Source organism: Hydractinia symbiolongicarpus, chromosome 4 (assembly GCF_029227915.1).
Source record: "Hydractinia symbiolongicarpus strain clone_291-10 chromosome 4, HSymV2.1, whole genome shotgun sequence".
Classification (NCBI taxonomy): Eukaryota; Metazoa; Cnidaria; class Hydrozoa; order Anthoathecata; family Hydractiniidae; genus Hydractinia; species Hydractinia symbiolongicarpus.
In genome coordinates this window covers 27,133,767-27,154,849 of record NC_079878.1, presented here as the reverse complement: position 1 = coordinate 27,154,849, position 21,083 = coordinate 27,133,767, and the positions used below count along the sequence as shown (strand labels likewise).

Sequence of the window (21,083 nt, the reverse complement as noted above, 5' to 3'; positions counted from 1 at the left end):
TCACAATGTCATTATTTGTATTCACAGGCATAGAAGTAAATACGGTTTTGTTCGAAAAAGAAAAACTTAAACGAATCTTATTTGGTTTATACATTATTAGTTTTACGTATACGCAACCAAACGAAGTGATTACTTTATAGGATATCCAAGAGAACTACAAAACGACCTACAGAACATAAAGAGCTGCATAAAGAAATGGAGAACTGTAAAACGTCTAGAGATCGTAGGACGTCTTAGAGACTAACTGGACGTACCAAAGATCCTAAAAATCTGCAAGACCTTTTAAAACAAGCAGCGATAGCAGCCGTAATTTTTATAGCAGTTTTGACGCTCTGTATATATCTCTTTAATAATAGCCGTATTCAGCCTGTCTGTTCGTGCGGTTAATTGCCTTTTTGTTACGGAAACACGAAATGCGATATATAAAGGACGGGCGACCCCGTGGATTTTGCACGGGTTAACGACTAGTTACCTTATAGTAGCCGTAGAACAGTAATGCCTCAAGTCAGTTCAGGGATTTAAGGGGCAGTTAATTTTATTAGCTAGTAAACGCTGGTCAAAATAAAGGGCGAAATTGCAGTGTTCTTGAAATCAGTGTCCACCCAGCATAATATCGAACAAAAGAGTTAATAGAATACCTTTAGCGCAGTACCCTAGTATATTTAAATTTATGGTTGGTTAATATACACATAAAATTACTAAATACATCGGATCTTCTTACATGGCTAGGAGTCAGTATGTCATTTATACGGCTCAATATTAAGGACCAGAATTGGATCTGGGTGTTGACGGCAAAAGAATTGTCGAAGGAAAGAAGAGAAGAGTTTTGATTTAAGGCCGATTGTCACTTTAAAAAATTTTTCCAAGGGACGGAGAATGTTTATACCACGTGAATGGAAAAATTTGTCGTTCTTTTCGTTTCGGAGAAGGAATGATAACCGAGAAGTCAACTTTTTCTTTGCGTAGTGTACGGAAACAATAGGTATGAACTTACTTAGCCAATAAAATAATATTATTTCTTGAGGAAAGCACAAGTGTGTATACTTCTATTGTAAAAACTTTCTGTTGTGCGCTGTTCGTGTCCGCTTTTCTTCGCAAAAAATTTCTAAACGTGAAGAACATCCTTTTAGAAAAGAGGTGTTCTATAAAGAGAATTGAGTCATAGCATAGAGATATTTATTTATAATCTCTATGGCCATAGGGCCATTGTAGTTTTTCTATAGAAAAGTCGACGTGCACAAACAGCAGAGTTATGTTCAAACCAGAATGTATTTTTTTTATTAAAATCTTAGAGTGTATCTATATAAGAAAAAAGAACACGACTATTCGAAGGTTAAAAGTATTCAACACTAACTTTTATTGAGCATGGAAAATTAGATGCTATGAAATACGAATATGATAGGGCTACAAAATGAGCCGTTGATTTTAGACTTCAGTGACTTACACGAAAGCGGAGCTAATAGTCAGGAGAATAGTTTATAAGCAATGAGGACAAAAACTGCATCTATATGATATTTGATATTGTATTGGATAACCAAGTATAACTGAGGCCAACGATTAGATATTTGATATCCATAATTGATTAGATAAAAGACACATTACTTTTTCAACAAACAACAACAACAACAACAACAATAAGAAAACAAACCAAACAACAACAACTTAATAACATCATTATTCTATATTTTGATTTTACAAAGGACTACAAAAGTGCTCCAGTGTGTATAAAAAATAAAATAAAAAATTAAAATAATAGTTATTCAACCAGAACTTACAAAAAGACACATTAATATTCTTAAAGGAGCACAAACTTATCACAAGTTTCTTTTATATAAAATTTTATTAAAAGAGTTATAAGCAACTTCAAAACTTAAATATTTTATCAAAGTAGAAACAATAATTACATAACAAATATTGAATTAAAACTATATTGTAAAGGTCCTAATAGACGAAGCAATTTTGCAGATCGATTTTCAAAATAATTGACTAAAATTGGTTTAAAGTTGTTGCATATAATCATAAAATGTAATAGAACGATAAACAAAAATGACGTAAAAACACAAATCAATATTCAAAAATTGATCTAATAAAATCAAATTGGTTTGATATTATTAGATCAATTTTTCGTCAGAACAAAATTATTTCAAAGGAAACTCATTTATTTCGACTCTCACACTTTCATTCATTTATTCATTTCAAATGTTTTGATGCACGTAAAAGATTAAATAGTAATGAAGAGAAACGCGAATGCAGATTATGATTTGCGATTAGGATAATTTTGTATTAACAAGTACGTTTAGGTCGTATCAAGCCACAATGAAAGGAATTCTAATATGCTACCCTTATGGTAGGGGGTTACACGAAATCGAGGTTATTGTCGGGGGTAAGTTTATATGAGCAATGAGGACAAAAACAACATCTTAAATTATTTAAAATAACGTATCGTACGCCCAAATATAATTGAAAACGACAGAAAATACATTAGAAATATTTGCAACCTCGATCGTAGGGTTCCTTGCCTCTCTTTCTATGTCAGAACGTCATCCTGATAATGGAAAAAAAAAAGAAAAAAGCCCTTAGGCAGAGGATATAATATTTGATATCCATAATTGATTAGATAAAAGGTAGCTACATAACTTTTTCTTCTCCCCACTTGAAAACAACAACAAAACAAAACAACAAAAAACAAAAACAAAAAAAACACCAACAACATCAACAAACGAAACCACAACAACTTAATAATAGCATGATTCTATACTTCGATTTTACAAACGACTACAAAAGTTCTTAAAGTGTGTATAAAAAACAGAAAAGATAAAATAATAGTTATTCAACCAGAACTTACAAAAAGCCACATTAATATTCTTAAAGGAGCACAAACTTATCACAAGTTTCTTTTATATAAAATTTTATTAAAAGAGTTATAAGCAACTTTAAAACTTAAATATTTTATCAAAATTGAAACAATAATTACATAACAAATATTGAATTAATATTGTAATTATTATTGTAATAAAACTTGCAAAATATAACAGCTTATACCGCGAAGTGTATATACTTTATGATTCTCTCAAATATCGACAGGCCAATCAGCGATATGTTCCAACTCTCTCCCACTACAAGCTAAAAGAGCAAGAATAATTAGAATACAATACCTCATCTGGATGCTTCAATGTCATTACACCGATTATATCACCGAATGTGTTCATATTTTGCTAACATTCACATGAAAGAGAAATGCATGTAATTGACAAAATATTTTTTATATAAGGGTGGAAGCTAAAGTGTGGTGACTTTTGTTGTTGTAGATGTTCCGACACGATTTTGTTTTTAACATTTTGTGCCAAACTTTCATTGTAGTACTGCAGGTAAAATATTATGTGGCATACTTTATTGTCAGAGATTATTTAAAAATCCGAATTCCCGCAAAATCCATTGAATTTTATCAACCGCAAACATTCCACGAAAATGCAAAAAACTTAATTACCAGTCACTTTCCTATGGCTCATGCATTGCCCTCCTACAGAGTGACGTTACGCTAAAATTTACTAAAATAAAAGTTAAAACGGTACTTCGTAGAAATCACATATAAGTTGTAACTATATAACCTCGGCTATTTACGATATAAGTAAATACATACCCTATATATTTACATAGGTATATGTTACATATGAATTAACGAGCTTAGATATTCATAGATTACACGAACTGTTAATGAAGTTCCCCGCATAAAGTAACGCAAATTATATTTACAAAAAAGATGGCTGTTCTTTTTCAGCATTTTTCTACTCTTGTCTTCAAAATAAATCTTTACAAAAACATTTGAAGAAGAGCATAGTTAAACAAATTAAACATAGCAAGGTTTGTGTAAGGTTTTCCTGTTTTTTTTCCAGTTTTGATGATATTATTCATGCGAAACATATTTGTTAGCTAGCTATCATCATATAAACAAGCCACCAACAACAACCAGCTCGGAAGTAAAATTTTAATCTAACTTATATATGTTACCGTGATCTTTATACATAGTGAAGTCTCCAGTTTAAATATAGCCTGTCAGCTATTACCTGCTGTAGCTAGCTAACGTTAGGTTTAAACTGAAGCTACCCAAAACCTAGCTAACCTAGTTTCGTTGCTATCTCTGTAGCTACAAATCTTAGCAGTCTTTTCTAGGTATATGGCAGAAATTTATTTAACTAGACATTTTAAGCTTGAAGCATGGAAGATGAAACAAGCCACGACACCTTTTAGGGAAGTATTTAAATGCACCTGTTATTTGCGGATAGTTTGACACTTTTTATGCAAGAATAGTGTATTTTTCACCTTTTGTGTAACAAAACAAAAGAAATCTTATTTAACATGTGGTAAGGTTAGTAGCTAAAGTGTGGGAGAGTACTGCATGTTTACACCGAAGGAACTGGTCTTTGTAAAATCTTATTTTACAATATAATTTAAGGGAGCTTTTAAGGCTAAGAAATTGTACAGGAAAGGATGGTGTGACTTTCTAACAATAGTGTACTACAAACTTTTCTTGAAATTTTGTAATATGAACTTTTGTTGAAAAGTCCGAAAGAATTACTTTTTGTAGAATTAGACTTTGTAAGTCATTGGTGTATTATATCTTTCGTGCTAAGGTTATGGTGAAAAAACTGCCTGTGGTATATTTTATTGTGAGAAATTTTCCAGAAAGAAAACCCCATGGTTTTGGAAAATATAAGTAAAAAGTTATATAAGAAAGTTTTAACCACCAAGAAATTTTTTCAATATTTTTCCTAAATTTACTTCTTACCCCGGCTTATTGTGTTCATTTAAACCCGTAAATAAATCTTTGAATTTGTAAAATAGTAATTCTAACACGAATTATACATTAAGTGGAATTCTCACAAAATCCATCAAACGTTATCAACCTGAAGATTATTTATTCCATAAAAATGTAAACATTTTTCTGATTCTTTTTTTGATTAGCGAAGTTCTTTCTCCTGCAAAAATTTCCAAATAATAAAGTACAAACATTGCATATTTTCAAAATATAAATGTAATTCCTAATTGTTGATTTTAGCAAGAGTTTGCGGGAAAGACAATAAAGCAGCATGATAAAAAAACTGACTTTTGTTGATTTAGAATTACTAAACACAACCATTATCCTTCACATTTAGTGTAAACTTTTGTGCCAATGATCACACCCAAAAAAAACTAATTTGTTGATTTTGATTTTGTACTCTTTGCAAGCTTCTTTTTTTTTGACATTTTAGATTAATAAACGTATTTGGTAAAAGGCATAATGCAACATGTAATACTAAAATAAGGAGAATTTGCAAATTTTGTTCTACCGCTCATTTTTTACATTTTGTATAAACCTCTTTGGGACAGGATGTGTAATAGCCATATATACCTGATCTTAGTTGTTTTTAATATACAATGAAATGAAATAAACTGAAGGAATTGAATTTTGTTGTTTTAGATGTTATATATAAATGAACCTTTTCTTTGACACATAATGTTATTTTGTGAGAGATGAATTAGATTTTGCACCTTGCATGCTTGCGTATTTCTTTATTTTATATAAATTTTTACTGAAGTGTGGAGCATATTAAAATGACTGATCCTTCTCTATTTAAGTTTAATACGTTCCAAAATGTGGTTTTTGAAATTCTGTGTACCATTTTATGGGTAAGGACAAAATGCAAAATACCAAAAGAACAGATTTTAGTTGAATCAGAGTAACTTTATAGAATCATTCATTTTTTTCACTTTGTGTAAGGTTTTGTAGGAAAGAACTGTATGCAATATTGGCTAAATAATTGATTTTTGTTGCAATCTGTTTTTCTTTGGCATTTTGGATTAAAATATTGTTTCAGAAGGCTATGCAATTTATGCCAAAATATTTCAATTTTGCGAACTTGATTTGTTCTTAACCTCTTAATTTTACATTTTGATAAAACTTGTGGGAGACGATCGGTATACAATGGATTAAAATAAAAGAATGTAGTTAATAATTTTTATTTTAATAATTTGTATTTTATGTGTTGCATGTGGCGAACTGTTAGATTGATTGTTGTAGTTTTAACATTACGACTCATGTGTTTTTGTTTTCCAATTCTAATTTGACCAATTGGCCAAAAAAATTTCTGACATTATATATAATATAAAACGCATCACATAACGCATCAAACGTTATCAAACCTGAAAATTTATTTCATAAAAATGTAAATATTTTCCTGATTCTTTTTTGTGCAAAGTTTTTTTTCTGCAAAAACTTCTGAAAAAACGTACAGAAAATACACATTATTAAAATATAAATTTACTTTTTTCTAAATTGTTGATTTTGAAATTTTCGTGTAAAAGTTTGTGGGTGAAGACAATAAGCAACATGATAAAAGAACTGACTTAATTTAGAATTACTAAACACAGCCATTCTCCTTTACATTTAGTGTCAACAGTTGTGCAAATTGCCAGGTGATTTTGATTTTATACTCTTTGCAGGTTGCTTTTTTTTTCTTTTTCATTTTGAATTAACATATTGCCATAGAAGGCATATGCAATATGAATACCAAAATAAAAGAAAGTTTCTGTGTTACCGCTATATTTTTACATTTTATATAAACTTTTTTGGGACAGGATGGTTTAAAATAGACCAAATTGCCTGATCTAAATTGTTAGGTTGTGGGCTTGTGAAACTTTTAGGTAAAAGTTTTGTGGAAGACACTGACATAAAGTATACTGAAAAAATTTTGTTTGATTTTTTGTTAAATCAGAATTACTCTATACAACCATTGTATATTTTGTGTACGCTTTTGTGCGAAAAGATTGTATATGCAATATTACTGAAATAACTGTTTGTTTGTTTTGCAAATCGTTTACTTTCTATGCAACATATATACTAAATAATGGGCATAAAATGAACAGTTAGATTGATTGTTGTTGTTGTAACATTAGGACTGTTTTTTGTTGTTGTTGCATTCCCAATATATAATTGGCCAAAAAATAGTTTTAACCAATTAGTTTCACACCATACAAGCTGTTATTTTTTATATATATTTTATGTAAACTTTTGTAGCAGAATACTGTGTGAGATTTGAAATATTATGGGTGGTGATGACAGTGTAAAAATTGATTTTTGTTAGATTAGGGTCGACACACCGTTCCTTTTGACATTTTGTGTAAAGTTAGGTGAGGAAGGACCGTATGCAATATATCAAAAAAACGTTTGGTGTTGATTACATATTTTTGAAAACCATTTTTTTACATTTCAGATAAAAAATTCGGCTAGAAGCACTATGCAATATTTAAAGTGTGGTTAACTGTTTATTGTTCACATTTGGCATCAACCTTTGGCTTGACTATGCAATAACGTATACCATAATATTCTATCCAACGAATACAATAACAAAATGATTTACAAATCTCTTCTCGTGTGCTACTTTTTCTGTTTTGTATAAAATATCTGATTTTGGTGTTAGTTCATTTTTATTCTACAGGTTGCGGTTTTAACAGTTTCGGGTCACAATTTCATGACATAAAACAAAACTGTTTTTGTTACCTTAGGTGTTAAAACTATTGATTTAGATTCGAATCAGATTTTATACCTTGCAAGCTATTTTTTTTAAATATTTACTTTAAAATTCTTGACTGGTTTTTCACTAAATTTAATGTGTTTAAAATTGTGTTTTTGCGTTTTGTGAAAAATTTTACAACATGCAAAATGCAAAGAAATGATTTTTGTTCATTTGGTTTTCCTCCGCAAATTGTTCTTTTTATACATTTGGTGTAACTGTTTGTCAGGAGGGACTTCATGCAAAATTATCAAAATAACTGATTATTGTTGGTTTAGAATTGTTTCTTGCAAACTGGTGTACAAAATATTTTGAAAATTTTAAACTTGTCTACATTTCGATTAAATTTTTGACAGAGGCGACAGAATGCAGTAGGATAAAAAAAATTTAGTTGATTTATATTTTGAGTTTGCACTGCTTGAATTTTAACAAAAGGTATATGAAAAAACTTACCATAATTGTGATGTTTTCTCATATTCCTGTGAGAGCTCTTGTGACTAAAAACAAAAAAAATATATACGAATAGAAAACGCTGACAATTATTTAAAAAAAAACACACACCGTCTCACCTTGATGGAAATTTTTTTGATTTATAGCACAGAGTACACAACTCATTCTTTACACAATCTGCACAACTATAAATCGAGCCAATTATAAATCCTCGACAATTGGTGCATTTGTATCTAAAACAAAAAAAACAAATAACAATTATTCTCTCTGTTACACTGAATTTCCACATCAACCTACAGAATTTGGCACAACATCCATTTCTGTTCCGCAAAGTAATACACCAAAAAAAATTGAATAACATGAAAGCAAGATTAGCCATGAGAACATTCTTATAGTTTGCAATGAATTAGTGCAATCTGTTCAATCGCATTATGTGCAAAATTAGTTTGTCATACATTCTAATTAATAACATTTGTTAATACTATTGGATAGAAGCATGTATCTCCCACACATTTGGCCGTTCTAATGGTCAGTTTAATACTCTAAGTGTTATACGAGCTACATATTAGCTAAATTTTTAATATGACGAGATAAGTAGTTAGATGGCTTCTTGAATTGTTTCAAACAAACTTTTGAGTGTACTTTTTTTTAAACAATATCTGCAAAATTAACATTAACCAGGTGTTTTACCCCGTTGTTGTTTCTTTAAATGAGACAACAAAGGGTGTTTTGCAAGTATTTGAAACACACATTTTTCACATTTGTGGTTTCAGAATTGGGATATCAATTTAACTTGTTAATGCAAGTTAGACACCTTCCTTGGGATTTTCCTGTTTATTTTTGTCACATTTTGAGCCTCTGTCCTAGATCGCATCTGTTAAAAAAAATCAATTAAAATTATAAAATATATAAAATTGACGAAGGGTTGATATCCCAATTCTTAAATTTGTCCCCTCCTTCTCTCTGGAAAACTTCTGTTAGCATCAACCATATTTAGTAAATAACATTCCTTTTAGGAAAAGAAAAAGCTCAAAATAAAATTCTCAACATATTTTTCCTTTAGGGTTGTAGCTACTTTCTGTTTTGCTTAGTAGTAATGCTAGCTTCCTACTACTATTTATTTTGAACTTAGAAGAGTAATATGAAGTGCCACTAAGAGTTAGTAAAGTGCACATTAAGTTTCAGCTTAAAATTTACTAAAAAACAGTAAAATAAAAAAGTATTCTCATCATTCTAGGTTTAACTAGCTAACATATACCAAAAAATTACGTGCTTAAAATCTGCAATATTTTTTGTCACACTAGCACTACCACTACCTCCTTTATAATTGAGTTGACTACGATTATGTGCAAGTGGCAGTTAAAAGTTGTAAAAGGGAACATTTTGTTCAAACATGCATGTGAACAACTAGCATCTCGAAATTTTCTTAAATTAACCTCTTTTTCATGTCTTTCTGCATTTTCGCATGCATATTTTACGAAACAAAAATAGAAATGTGGATATTTTATTTTGACATTTCTTGATATATCAATTACAAGAGGGACCCACCATTACCGTAGACGAAAATTTATTAAGGAAGGGGGAAGTAAAACTGTAGCTTGGTCTAAAACGGGAGATTCAATGTTGTCTTAATCTTGGTGAGGAGAGAAATATAGATAGAGACAGACATATTTTTCTCAAGATATCACCAATTTCCTCATTGCCCAGCTTGCTGATTTTTTAATTACGTCCTTTAGGTTCTTTCTGCTTTTCTTTACAAAAATTTAACTTTTTGTAATCAATAGATAGAATTTTAAACAGTTTTAACTACAAAAGAATTAAAGAAGAAGTGAAGGAAAATAATACCGAAAACTCATCACTGTATGTTTCACATCATGACCGTTTGTAAATTCTGTCTTCCTAATTTCTTTCAGGTAGCATAAGTCACACACATCAAGGTCAAAGCAGTCTAAACACCGATACCACTTCCCAGCAAGATCAACCAAGCATGAGTTGCAAATCATTCCATTGCTTAAACCTTCCTCTGAAAATCTTGCAACAGCTAGCTTCATATTTTTCTGAATTTTCCCATCCCAATTGCTAAATGAATTCTTCCATTCACCAACGCCTATTTTTAGAGCATCTGAAAAATACCTTGAATGAAGAGCCAGCAGCGGTAATTCCTTTTCTTCTGACATACAGTCAATAAGTTCTAGGGGGGACAAAAAAATAGATTTGGAATTTAAAATTTGGCCTGTAGTCAGCGTTCTCAGAAACATTTTTTAGGTTTACAAGGACATTTATGATACCCAAATTATACTTATTAAGGCAACGATTGCATTGGCAAAACATTAACGAAGTTTTAATTCCAAATAAAAATGGTAATGATGGCATAGTATACAAAATGTCATTACCTCCAAGATTATATTTCAAAACTGATATTTGATGTTGATCATCATGCTTAAACTTGCACGTTTGATAACAATAAGCACAAACGTTGAGGTTACATACTTTGCAGTGAATATACTTTCCAACGATGTAGCTCTTGCAGGTAGCACAAACGTCACTATAAAAATAAACATACATCAATTAAAACATAAATTTTTGTTAGTACATGTTTAATGGGGAATACCCAATAGTAACACACCAAGTGTGAATTTGTTTTAAGTTAGACAAATTAACACTAATCCTGGCTTTCCATGCAGCTGCGTATAATTTATTCCATACCTTTAAATTGTTCCTACTTACTTAAGTAAGAAAATTCCACTTAATATAGACTTTGAATTAGTGTTAACTATTACAGATCATTTGTATTTTTCATGTCATGCAACAGGCCTTGCTGTACAACAACACTTAGTTGTCTTAGTAAACACCTGAACACTGATTTAATTATCAGTTTATGTCTAAATTTGCAAAATGGATGATTACATCCCTGTTATAGTGTGTGCGACATGAGATTTTAATTTTATGATGGTGCACCAATAAGAAGTGATAAGAGATAACACCATTGTTGTACTTAAACTGCAGAATCAAATGAGAGTAACATTTTGCGAGTTATTTATTCACAGCGGCAGTTTGGTAAGTACTGCAGTGCTGGCATTAGTAGGAGTTAACTCTCTAAGAAATTATCAACTGAGGAATTTAAAGTGGTTTTAAGAGGCAGGTAAAGAAAATGATGCTACTTACTTGTTGCATGTTGCATGTTCACCAAGGAAAGTAAAAGCAAAAGAGAACTCAGGTATGAGATATCTAGGATCTCAAGAGTATCTTGCTGACTAAATGGATTGAAAGCAAAGTCTCCATGTTTTCTTCAGGGCTTTGAAGAACTACGCTTATTTGAGGCAGAAATCAGAAAAACATGTAGACGCAGCTGAGGTATGGCAATACAGGGTGATATACCCAAGGTTAGATCCAAGTCTGAAAAAAATCTCCAATCAGACTCAAGGCAAGTACTCCTCGAAATCTACAATCCTGGACATGAATTAAAGCAAGTAGCCGCAAACAAATGAGAAACCGGTTTCTATGTTAGTAACACACACTACTTCTTTTCAATATTTACAGTAGATTATAGACTTAGAACTTAGTTTACTTGGTTAAATCCAAGATCTAACAGTGTGATTTTTTGTATTGACATCAGCACGTCCAATTTCTATGATTTTTCTATGATCTCTGTGGGTTATGGAGCAAGTTGTTTCAAAATGCGAAGATTGCAGAGAGTGCAGCTAACCTACTTTCAGAGTAAAGCTTATGGTGCCTTGAATATCGCCAAAAGAACAGCCAAAATTATCTGGGATTGCAGAACTCCTTTATGTAGGGAAACGTTTTCCAGCTAGAAAAAAGGGATTTTGTGCAATTTAGATGGTTTTTCTGGTTAATAGATTAATAACTATGTCTGAATACCATTAACAAACACATCTAGAATAGAATCACAGTGATATTGTAACGGGGAAAACTGGCATTTATCTAAAATCTGAGACACATTACAGAAACATTTGCGTAGGGTACAACCTTCTGAGCTTATAAATTCCACATTTTACAAGAAGCATGATATAGGTTGTCCCTATACATAAATAATTTAAACTTTGTGGAAACAGCAATTCTTCCAGAAAAAAACATCAACAATTGTTATTAAATTTAACCATCAGAACAGTCTAGTTAATTTATGTTAATATTCCTGCCTTCTCGATTAAAAAGTTAAATTAATTAGTATACTGATAATTTATTAGGTAGAGTTTAACATTTACAAAATCTTTTTCGCAGTAAATTTCCTCAGTGCAATTTGTATATTACTTTTAAAGCTATTGTTAGACTACTTTATTTTAGGAAAGACAGGCTAAACTTTTACAATACGAATTAGTTTATCGTTTTCGTGTAGTAGTTGCGACACTACTTTTTACAGCAAAAATAAACCCCATATTTAAGTTGGATTTGTGAACATTTAACTGAAAAGAACACTTAACTGAAAGAAAAAAATACAAAGGCTAGACAGTCCACCGTGATTGTATTATATGCAATTTGGGGGAATGTTACCTTTGCTTTGTCGACTTTGATGTGAGTCCAAATTATTAATAATTAATAATTTGGACTCACATTGCAGGGCAGCTTGTTGCTGCGACAAACATCTACTGAATAAAACTGTTTAATCCATGCCTTTAGAATTGTTCTGGCATTAGGAAGGTTTTTTAATTTATTACTCATGTTTATAATTTTTATAAAAAAATGGCTAATCAAATGATTTTGCAGGCGTTTGTACATAATGACTTGATCATAGTGAATTGTTACCGCCAAAAGCTCAAAATTTGATATGAATTTGTAATAAAAAAATTGTTTTGTTTTATTTACAGCAACAACTCTATTAATTATAAATGTCTAAATCTTTAAACATAAATCTTGAGAATGAAAAAAGTTTTTTTAAACATTTTCATTTCATAAGTTCGACATCATTAACCATTTCGGATTACTATTAACAGTAAGTTTTTTTGAATTTAAACTGCTGAAAAAAATATTATAATTCATGGAACACAAAAATTAAAAACAATAATGATACCTCAAATAATCCATCTTATGATATTTCAAATGATTAGGCACCAGCAAACCCATATTCAGCCGATAGCAAACCGAACACAAGTCTATATTGCAAATGCGACAATGATATAACTCTGGCAACATGGAGGTATTACAAGATGCACACTTGCATTGATCAACCACTAGGTTATATCTCGCTTGAAACAACGAACGAACATATGCAGAATGTTGGATGTATTGATCAGAGGAAATATAACTTGAAAATCCGAATCTCACAGCATCTTGAAACATTTGATACAGTACTTCAGACATATTGAATTCATCACCTACATATATGTATGCATTAGCAACAAATTAAATCAAATAAGAGAATTTCAAATCTAGTTTGTATCATGTTTTATTAGGTTCTAACTTTAGTGGCCCAAATATAAAAAACTATGGGTAATGCACCTGAAAGAAAAGCTTCTTCACATAACTGACCACTTCTTTTCCAGTGTAAGATATTATTGCCATTACCTGAAATAAAAAGAGAGATAAAGTAACAAGTTTGGATTTGTTACCAAAATAAATGTGAGATTGGCATGTGATTATCACAGCCTTTGTAAGTGTTCATCAGAATAACTAGCTGAGGTATTTGAAAAATAACATGGCATAATACAAAAAAAAAAGAATTGAATAATATGAATATTATCATGCCATTAAGAAACACGTTTATTTTCTGGGTTTCAACAGCTACATCTATTAATGTGCGTTAATAACAACAAGCTGTAGAAACGTATAGCCTTAGATTAAACTTGGTTGTTCAGGACATGATATTTATATCGCTCAATGACAATGACTAAACAGTGGTAATATTTTTCAAACAAAAGTGGTAATATTTTTCAAACACTTAGTGACAACACCTTTAAACAACAACTATACATCTACTTACTGACTTCTAAAAAAAAATTGTTTGATAAAAACAATAACAAAATTAAGAGAGACAAAATTATATTTACTAAAAAAAATTTCTATTTTTCATTGTTCTGGGTTTTTGGATATAATATCTTTGTTTTTGAACAAGCCCTTTCTTTTCCGATTTCTTTCCTGTTGTCTTTTCGGGAAGTTTTTTTTATAATCTATGTTTTATTTTTGAAATTTTCTTTGTATTTTTAAATTCAGCCAATCTGATTTTTTTTATTTGGAAAAAGGGCTAATTTGTAACGGATACGCCAGAAAATAGTCCCTTAATAATAAAGATTATAGAATGTGTAGAAATACTCTAAACTACTCTAAACTAATAGCTCAATGTAAAATAACATCATAAAGCTTAAACAATTTCTGCAACAAGGAAAAAATAATAAACCAGTGAGGAATCATTATAATTATGGTGTTGTTTCAAGAATTTTTCTGAACCAGCAAAAAACTTGTTTAAAGAGATCTATTTCAGCGTGACAGGTCATTTTGGGCATGTCATTTTGGGTCAAAATTTAGCAGCCTTGCTACATTCAATACAAAAAACTTAAATATGATAAAAAAAATCTATAACGTCGTAGAAAGTGCTCATTTTACAATGATTATGTGCTGAACAGTTATAAGCCCAACAATAATTATTCTGTGCACAAGGCCATGATGATACATTTATCCATGATGAAGGAATGTAGCTAGCTACATGATCTACCTAAAGGTGAATAATTTATTAACTTTATTTATTTGTGCTCACAACTTTGTGCACGAATTTCTACAGGAATCTTGAAAAAGACTTTTAAATAGGTTTATTTTTGACTTGTAAAACTAAAAGGAAAATATTATAAACTAAAATTAAAAACAGATTATAGATATATTTTAACCTTGCTATGCTGCTGAATACTGAGTAGCAAAGTTAAGAGTGCTTAAAAATATTGTATTAATTACCCTGGGAATTTGTTAAAAAATTACCCTGGACAATAATCCCAGTATTTATTTGGGAAAGGGTGTATATTCATTGTCAAACAGATTTTTTCATTAGCCAGCAAATTATCATTAAAATTACATCAATTATCTTTGGATATTTTATCAGATAAAGTTAAGAAATTCTTAATCATCATGTAATCTGCTATTATACCCTGAATGTTTATTTAGGTATGGACAACTACGTTTTACTGGTCGTTGTTATTTAAGTAGGGCCGGTTATTTGGATCTGGTTATTACTGATGGAATAGTAACTTTATTTAATATGGTAAGAAAGCTTTCCAAAATTACCTCACAACAAGAATGGACAGATGGATATCAGGAAAGAAACGTTCTGCTTTTATATAAGTTTATGTTACTTATTTTCTGTAAAAATTACCTAAAAACACTTTCCCCCACAAAACATTTTTCATAACGTATATATACACCTTTTTATTAAAAAACATGCAGCTTCAAATTGTTTTTATTATTTTCATGAAAAATAAAGGTTTTTGTGAACCACGAATAGTCCCAAGGGATGTTAATTTTGACAATTTTAAAACCATTACAAAGTTTGCAAATTTTTGTTTGTGTTTTAACCAAAATCAGCTTAATGGAGACATAATTTGAACATTAGTTAAGTTCAACTATATCCTTTGATCACATGAAGGTTTAAGTTTTACGGAAGATCTACCTTTGAGTAGACAAATTTCTGCATGAATTTATTTTTGGTCATTGATTCCTTGAACATTTTTGTGTATTTATTTTTATGGGGTATTCACCAAGCACTTCTTGCGTGAATTCATATTATTGCAAATCAGTCCCTTAAAAGATTTTGCATGGATTCGACTTTACTAACTTAACAAAAAATTAGAAAAAGTCTATGAAAATTAATTCTGCTTATGATTGGTTTCCTAGGTACTATAGATTGTAATAATAATATTAATGTACAAAAGTAATGTTACCATCATTTAATTGACAAGTCAGTAAGTCTTTGGTTACTTCTTCTATGCCGTCACAGTTCAACAACTCTATTGGTGCTTCAGATGAAAAGTTTACACCTTTAATGCTGCACTCTAAAATTGTGTTGTCTATAAATCCCAAAGGAAGTGTTCCAGCAATGTCAAAGTCTGTAGCAATCTGCATTGTAGGTACTTGTTCAGCTGATTCAAATAGATGTTGATTACTTAACATAAAAGATTCAACATCAGTAACAAGTTTTCCCGATTCTAGCATAATCTGCATGTCAGTCTTTTTCTCTAATAACTCAAGTTGGCCTAATAAAGCTTGCTTGTGTACATTTATTTCCTTGAAGTCATCTAAAATGGTTTTTCGCTTTGCATCGTACTTCGCCAATAACATGTTTTCAGTTTCATTAGCTTTTACAATAAAATTATTAATGAGGCATAGTTTGGCATTGCGCAATCGTTTTTTTAATGTGTCTGCATGAGCAGATACGTGACCAGAATCGCACTTTAGATTTTGCAACTTTAATTTTTGGCTGGTAAAATATTCCTTTAAAACATGTGTGTTTAATAAAGAAACATTGTGATCTATGTGATACAATTGTTTGCAATACATACAAAGAAAAGTGGCATCACAGCTTGTGCAAGTATATCGTTGAAAGCATTTATGGTCTACACAATATGGTTCGATGGATTCTTTTTTTGTGGAATATTTAGCATTTATCAAGGTATGGCCAGATAAGCTTTTGTGTAACTGTTCCGAACACTTTAAACACAGATACTGAAGGCATTCTTTGCAATATATCTCCACTGCTTTTGGGCAATTTTTTTCATTGCACCTCACATACTGTCTTTCCCTAAAAGTAATAAGAGAATGATTTGAATTATCAACAACAACTAGAACAGAACAGAACACAGATATATTTGTTACAGGCGAGAGAGCTGGTAATACGCAATTTATTCAAAACCTTTACACTTCTATAAACTTAAAGGACAGAAGATGCAGCAGTCAAAAATCTGTATATAAAGATTAGAAGTTAATTTTAATGTTCCAATTATATGCAGGCTTAGCACTATTATAGATATATATACCTTCTTTATGATGACATGGTTTGTATTTTCTTTCTCTTTAAATTAGAACTTTTGCATTGACTCTGCCTGCAAAACAACTTTAAAACCTTTCTTTAAGATCATAGACAAAAACTATTATTTATAAGTAAACCTTAGAATCTTTCCGGTTTGATATTTAATTAATGCTTAGTTTACATTTTGAGCATTTGTAAGCATTGATTCTTATTTAAAAGCTTGTTCTAATATTTAACAATTTTGTTTATTTTTTGGCGTTATACATTTATTAAAGATCGGCAAGTCTTTTTCTTTATTTTGTTAGAGCTTTTGTTAAATACATTTACAACTACCTTAAGGGAAGAAATTATTTGCGGAAGAAAATTGTGCGGAATTTATTTTTGTGGATAAGTGACCCAAAAATGGCATATTTTGCGGAATACAATTTTGCGGATAGCAACCTTAAAAGATATATTGCGGAATAAATTTGAGAATGCAAGAAATTTAGTAAATCGAAAGTCAGGAAAATCCTAATTTAGTACCTATAAGTGTATAAAAAAACATTTGATTTATCGAATATTATCTCTCTGTTTTTCATCAAAATATTAAAAAAAAGAGTACTAAGCTGCTGTATCATAAGAATACTAAGCTGTCACAAATGTAAGATCAAATATCGTCACTGAAAATATTGAAAATATTTTTGAACTCCCCTTTTGCAGAATTTATTTTTGCAGATGACCAAAATTTCTTCACTTCTGCGGAATTAATTTTTGCGGATTTAGGCAAAAACAGCAAAAATTAATTCCGCAAAAAAAGTTCTGCACAAATTTCTTCCACGAATAATTTCTTCCCTTAAGGTACATAACTAGCAAATCTAATCTTCAGCACATTCATCGCTTTGTGTAACACACAATGCAGCCAATTTAAGTGGTTATGTACCCTCAAGGAAGAGTAGCATACACCTTACATCATTATCAAACATTGACTAGTTACTCTAGATAAATAGCAAGCAATTGCACTCTTTTGCTCCAAAATCATAATTTTTTAATTACTTTATTTATTATAATTAATTACTATAATGAAAGATGTGCGTTCCTTTTCAGGTGTATCTTAGATGACACACATATATCTTAAAGTTTCTTAATAAAGTGTCTTAACAAAACAAAAGAAAATAGCTGCAGACTTAAATTGCACATCTTGGTTTAACACACTCAGTCTAAAGGTTATGACTACACATCAGGTGCAAAAATTCAAGTAAAGGCCATATTAATTCTCCTCTTAGCTCTAACCTCACCACCTCCTTGTCTAAAGACTAAATCTTGCTCTTTAATAATTGTCTTTTGCCATGGGATTAAATTTTGTTAAAAAATAGTAAAACAAGTACAAAAACCATCCAATGCATTTAGAGATATTAATAACATTTTAAGGAGAATTTTTTATTTTTGGTTTAAATTGTACATTACTTATTGGAACTTAGACAGCACTCGAATGAGGGCAAATATCATCACGGACTGGGTATTATGCATGTGCGTAAAACAGTTAGGTCATGATGACAGAAGTTTTGAGAATTGTAAACGATATTTCATATGCCTTACAATGTCATCTTTGAAACACTGTGATTTTCACAATTTTATTGCTTTGTCATTTCTGTTAAAAAAAGCAGTTAGCGAAACAGAATGTCTGTCATTCATGTTGTGTCATTTAAACTTTACACATTTAATGCAGGTTTAAAGAAAAGAAAGAAATTAAACAATTTTTCAGTCCTTAAAATTAACATTGTTAAAATAGAAAATGTTTGTAAAATATCTATAGCTGGAACAGTTTTAAAGATTTGCATGTGCAAATGGATAAGGAGCAAATAATAAGAATTGAAGTATTTCCTGATATGTTTCAGAAAATTATATATATAAAAATCTAGTTTAAAATTGTCATTATGGTTAACTCTGGGCATGCTTTAAACTTGATAATAGTCCAATGGCTCAAATTTACACAATCAAAAAGGAACGTAGAATCTATGCTCTTGATTTTCTAATATTTTTCTTTATTCTAAAAAAAGTTCAGATTCTCAAATAAAAATAGTTATTACCGAATAAACATACCAAATCCTTTGAATTGTAAACTTTTTGTCCACTTGTATTTTCTGCCAATTTTCCAACCATTTTGTCTGAAGTTTGGTTTACTAGACAATGACCATTTAAAGTGTTTGATTTTTGTTTGACTTAAGCCCGAATCTATCATTTTAAAGATCCATGATGCCTAACATGTTGACTTGTTCCGTGACTCCTATTTTTAGAATGTAAAATTGATTACCCTCCTTTAACTAGAGACGCATGTATTTGAAAGCCTTATCCTCTCATAAATCTGAATTTATGAGACAGTCACTATTTTAGACGCTTAGTTCTTATGCTATGTGTCCACCATGGAATAATAATTTTCACTGAGAAACATGCATAAACGCTGTTTTAGAAATCTTCAACATGTTTTGCACTTTAAAACTTGGGCAAAACAAATTTAAAAAGTGCAAACATTTTTAGGAGAAATTTATAGTCAGGAAGTTAGGTAGTTGGAGAGTTGGTAGTCGGTGAGTTAGCTTGTTGCCAGTGACGGATTGAAGATCCCACTCTCCATATAAAAAAATTCACATCACAAATAGCTAGCTAGCTGTCTGGTATTACGCCATTAACAAAGTAAAAGCTTATTTACTTTTTATTTTACTTCATATATATATATACTTTGTTCTATCTAATTTTTCAACTTTATGCTTTTTATATGCTAGCAAGATTTCTGTTTATCTCCTTTAGTCAATCATAGCACTACAAAGCCTAAAGTAATTTTATTTCTCTTCTCCTTTGAATCTCTTGAAATTCTGTACACCAAATGTGTCATAGCTCAGCAAGCAAACTTTATCTTTTTTTAGACTGGTATTTTGATATTTACAAACAACAATTGGTGGAGGCTAGAAACAGTCAAAACAGCGAATTAGGTCAGATTGTTTTCTAATTTTTTTTTAATAAATCAGAAAATCAAAAATAAATAGTAATTTTTTTTACATGGTGGTTTGCAACACATCATTCAGTAAGAGACAGAGTAGGCTGATAGCATATGAGTCAGGTGGTTGTAAGACACAGATAGATTACTTCCTGGTTAGAAAGTCAGACAAGAAAGTGGTGAAGGACGTGAAAGTTATATCGGAGGAATAGTGTGTTTCCCAGCATAGGTCGCTGGTTTGTGATATTATCTTGAAAGAAGCCAAGGGAAAGCATAGGCCCGTCATAAAGTCTGGAAGCTGAAGGAAGAGATTGTAGCAAGACAATTTAGGGCAAAAGTTTAACAGTTAGCCCACAATGGTCAATGTGATAGTGACAATGTTGAAAGTACTTTGACTACTTTGAAGAATTGTCTTCTAGAAGCTTCTGATGAAGCCTGTGGGTGCACGAAAGGACCATCCAGACATAGACAGACCTGGTGGTGGAATAATGAGGTTGACCAGTGTATAAAGGAAAAGAGGAAACTTTGGAAAGAGTGGAAGTCAGGTGGTAGTAAAAATATTTACTTAGAAGCTAAGTGTTGTGCTCGCACGGCAGTGTATAAGGCAAAATCAGAAGCAGAGAAAAACAGATTTGCAGATGTGTTAAGAAGGGAAGACCAGCGTAACGAGGTATTCACGATAACAAAGCAAATGAAGAAGACTAATCAAGATGTTGTAGGCAAGAAGTGTATACGTAATGATGAAGGTGTTTTGGCTAGCACAGAGGATGAGAAAAGGGCAGCTTGGAAGAATTATTATCAGAGGTTGCTTAACACTGAGTTTGATTGGGATGAGGATAATTTGTCTGATGTTGATGTTGTAGAACGGCCAGCTATGCGGGTCAAGACAGAATGAGTAGAGGAGGCTATTAGGAAATTGAATATTACCAAGGCTGCAGAAGTATCACGTATTGTTGCAGAGATGGTAAAAGCATCTGGATATATTGGAGTTGAGCTCATTACAAGTCTTGCTAATCAGATTATAAAGGATGGTGCTATTCCGAGTGAGTGGCAGTCGAATGTAATAGTGAATTGTTTCAATGGCAAGGGTGATGCATTAGAAAGAGGTAACTATGGAGGTTTGAAGTTGGTTGATCAAGTAATGAAAGTTACT

The 21,083-nt window shown here is 30.9% G+C and overlaps 1 protein-coding gene across 1 annotated transcript; it reads right to left on the bottom strand.

Annotated features, from left to right (window-relative positions):
• Window positions 1-2,425: 2,425 nt before the first annotated feature.
• Window positions 2,426-20,439, bottom strand: LOC130642153 (uncharacterized). Its single transcript, XM_057449243.1, has 9 exons — window positions 16,970-20,439; window positions 15,878-16,734; window positions 13,455-13,520; window positions 13,027-13,330; window positions 10,394-10,545; window positions 9,846-10,191; window positions 8,120-8,233; window positions 8,004-8,047; window positions 2,426-3,123 (listed from the first exon to the last, which is right to left on the bottom strand). Exons 2-9 carry the CDS (start codon window positions 16,491-16,493, stop codon window positions 3,071-3,073), a joined length of 1,695 nt encoding a protein of 564 aa, XP_057305226.1. The 5' UTR covers window positions 16,494-16,734; window positions 16,970-20,439; the 3' UTR covers window positions 2,426-3,070.
• Between the last annotated feature and the right edge of the window lie 644 nt (window positions 20,440-21,083).

Bases quoted from the DNA above. Each gene is read 5' to 3' on its own strand.
- LOC130642153 (XM_057449243.1), bottom strand. From the start codon at position 16,493: ATGTATTGCAAACAATTGTATCACATAGATCACAATGTTTCTTTATTA. The intron at 8,234-9,845 runs GTATTATTTTCC...TTTTTGTTTTAG, and splicing joins CATACAGTGATGAGTTTTCG to ATACAAATGCACCAATTGTC. The intron at 3,124-8,003 runs GTAAGTTTTTTC...TTGCTCTTTTAG, and splicing joins GAGAAAACATCACAATTATG to CTTGTAGTGGGAGAGAGTTG.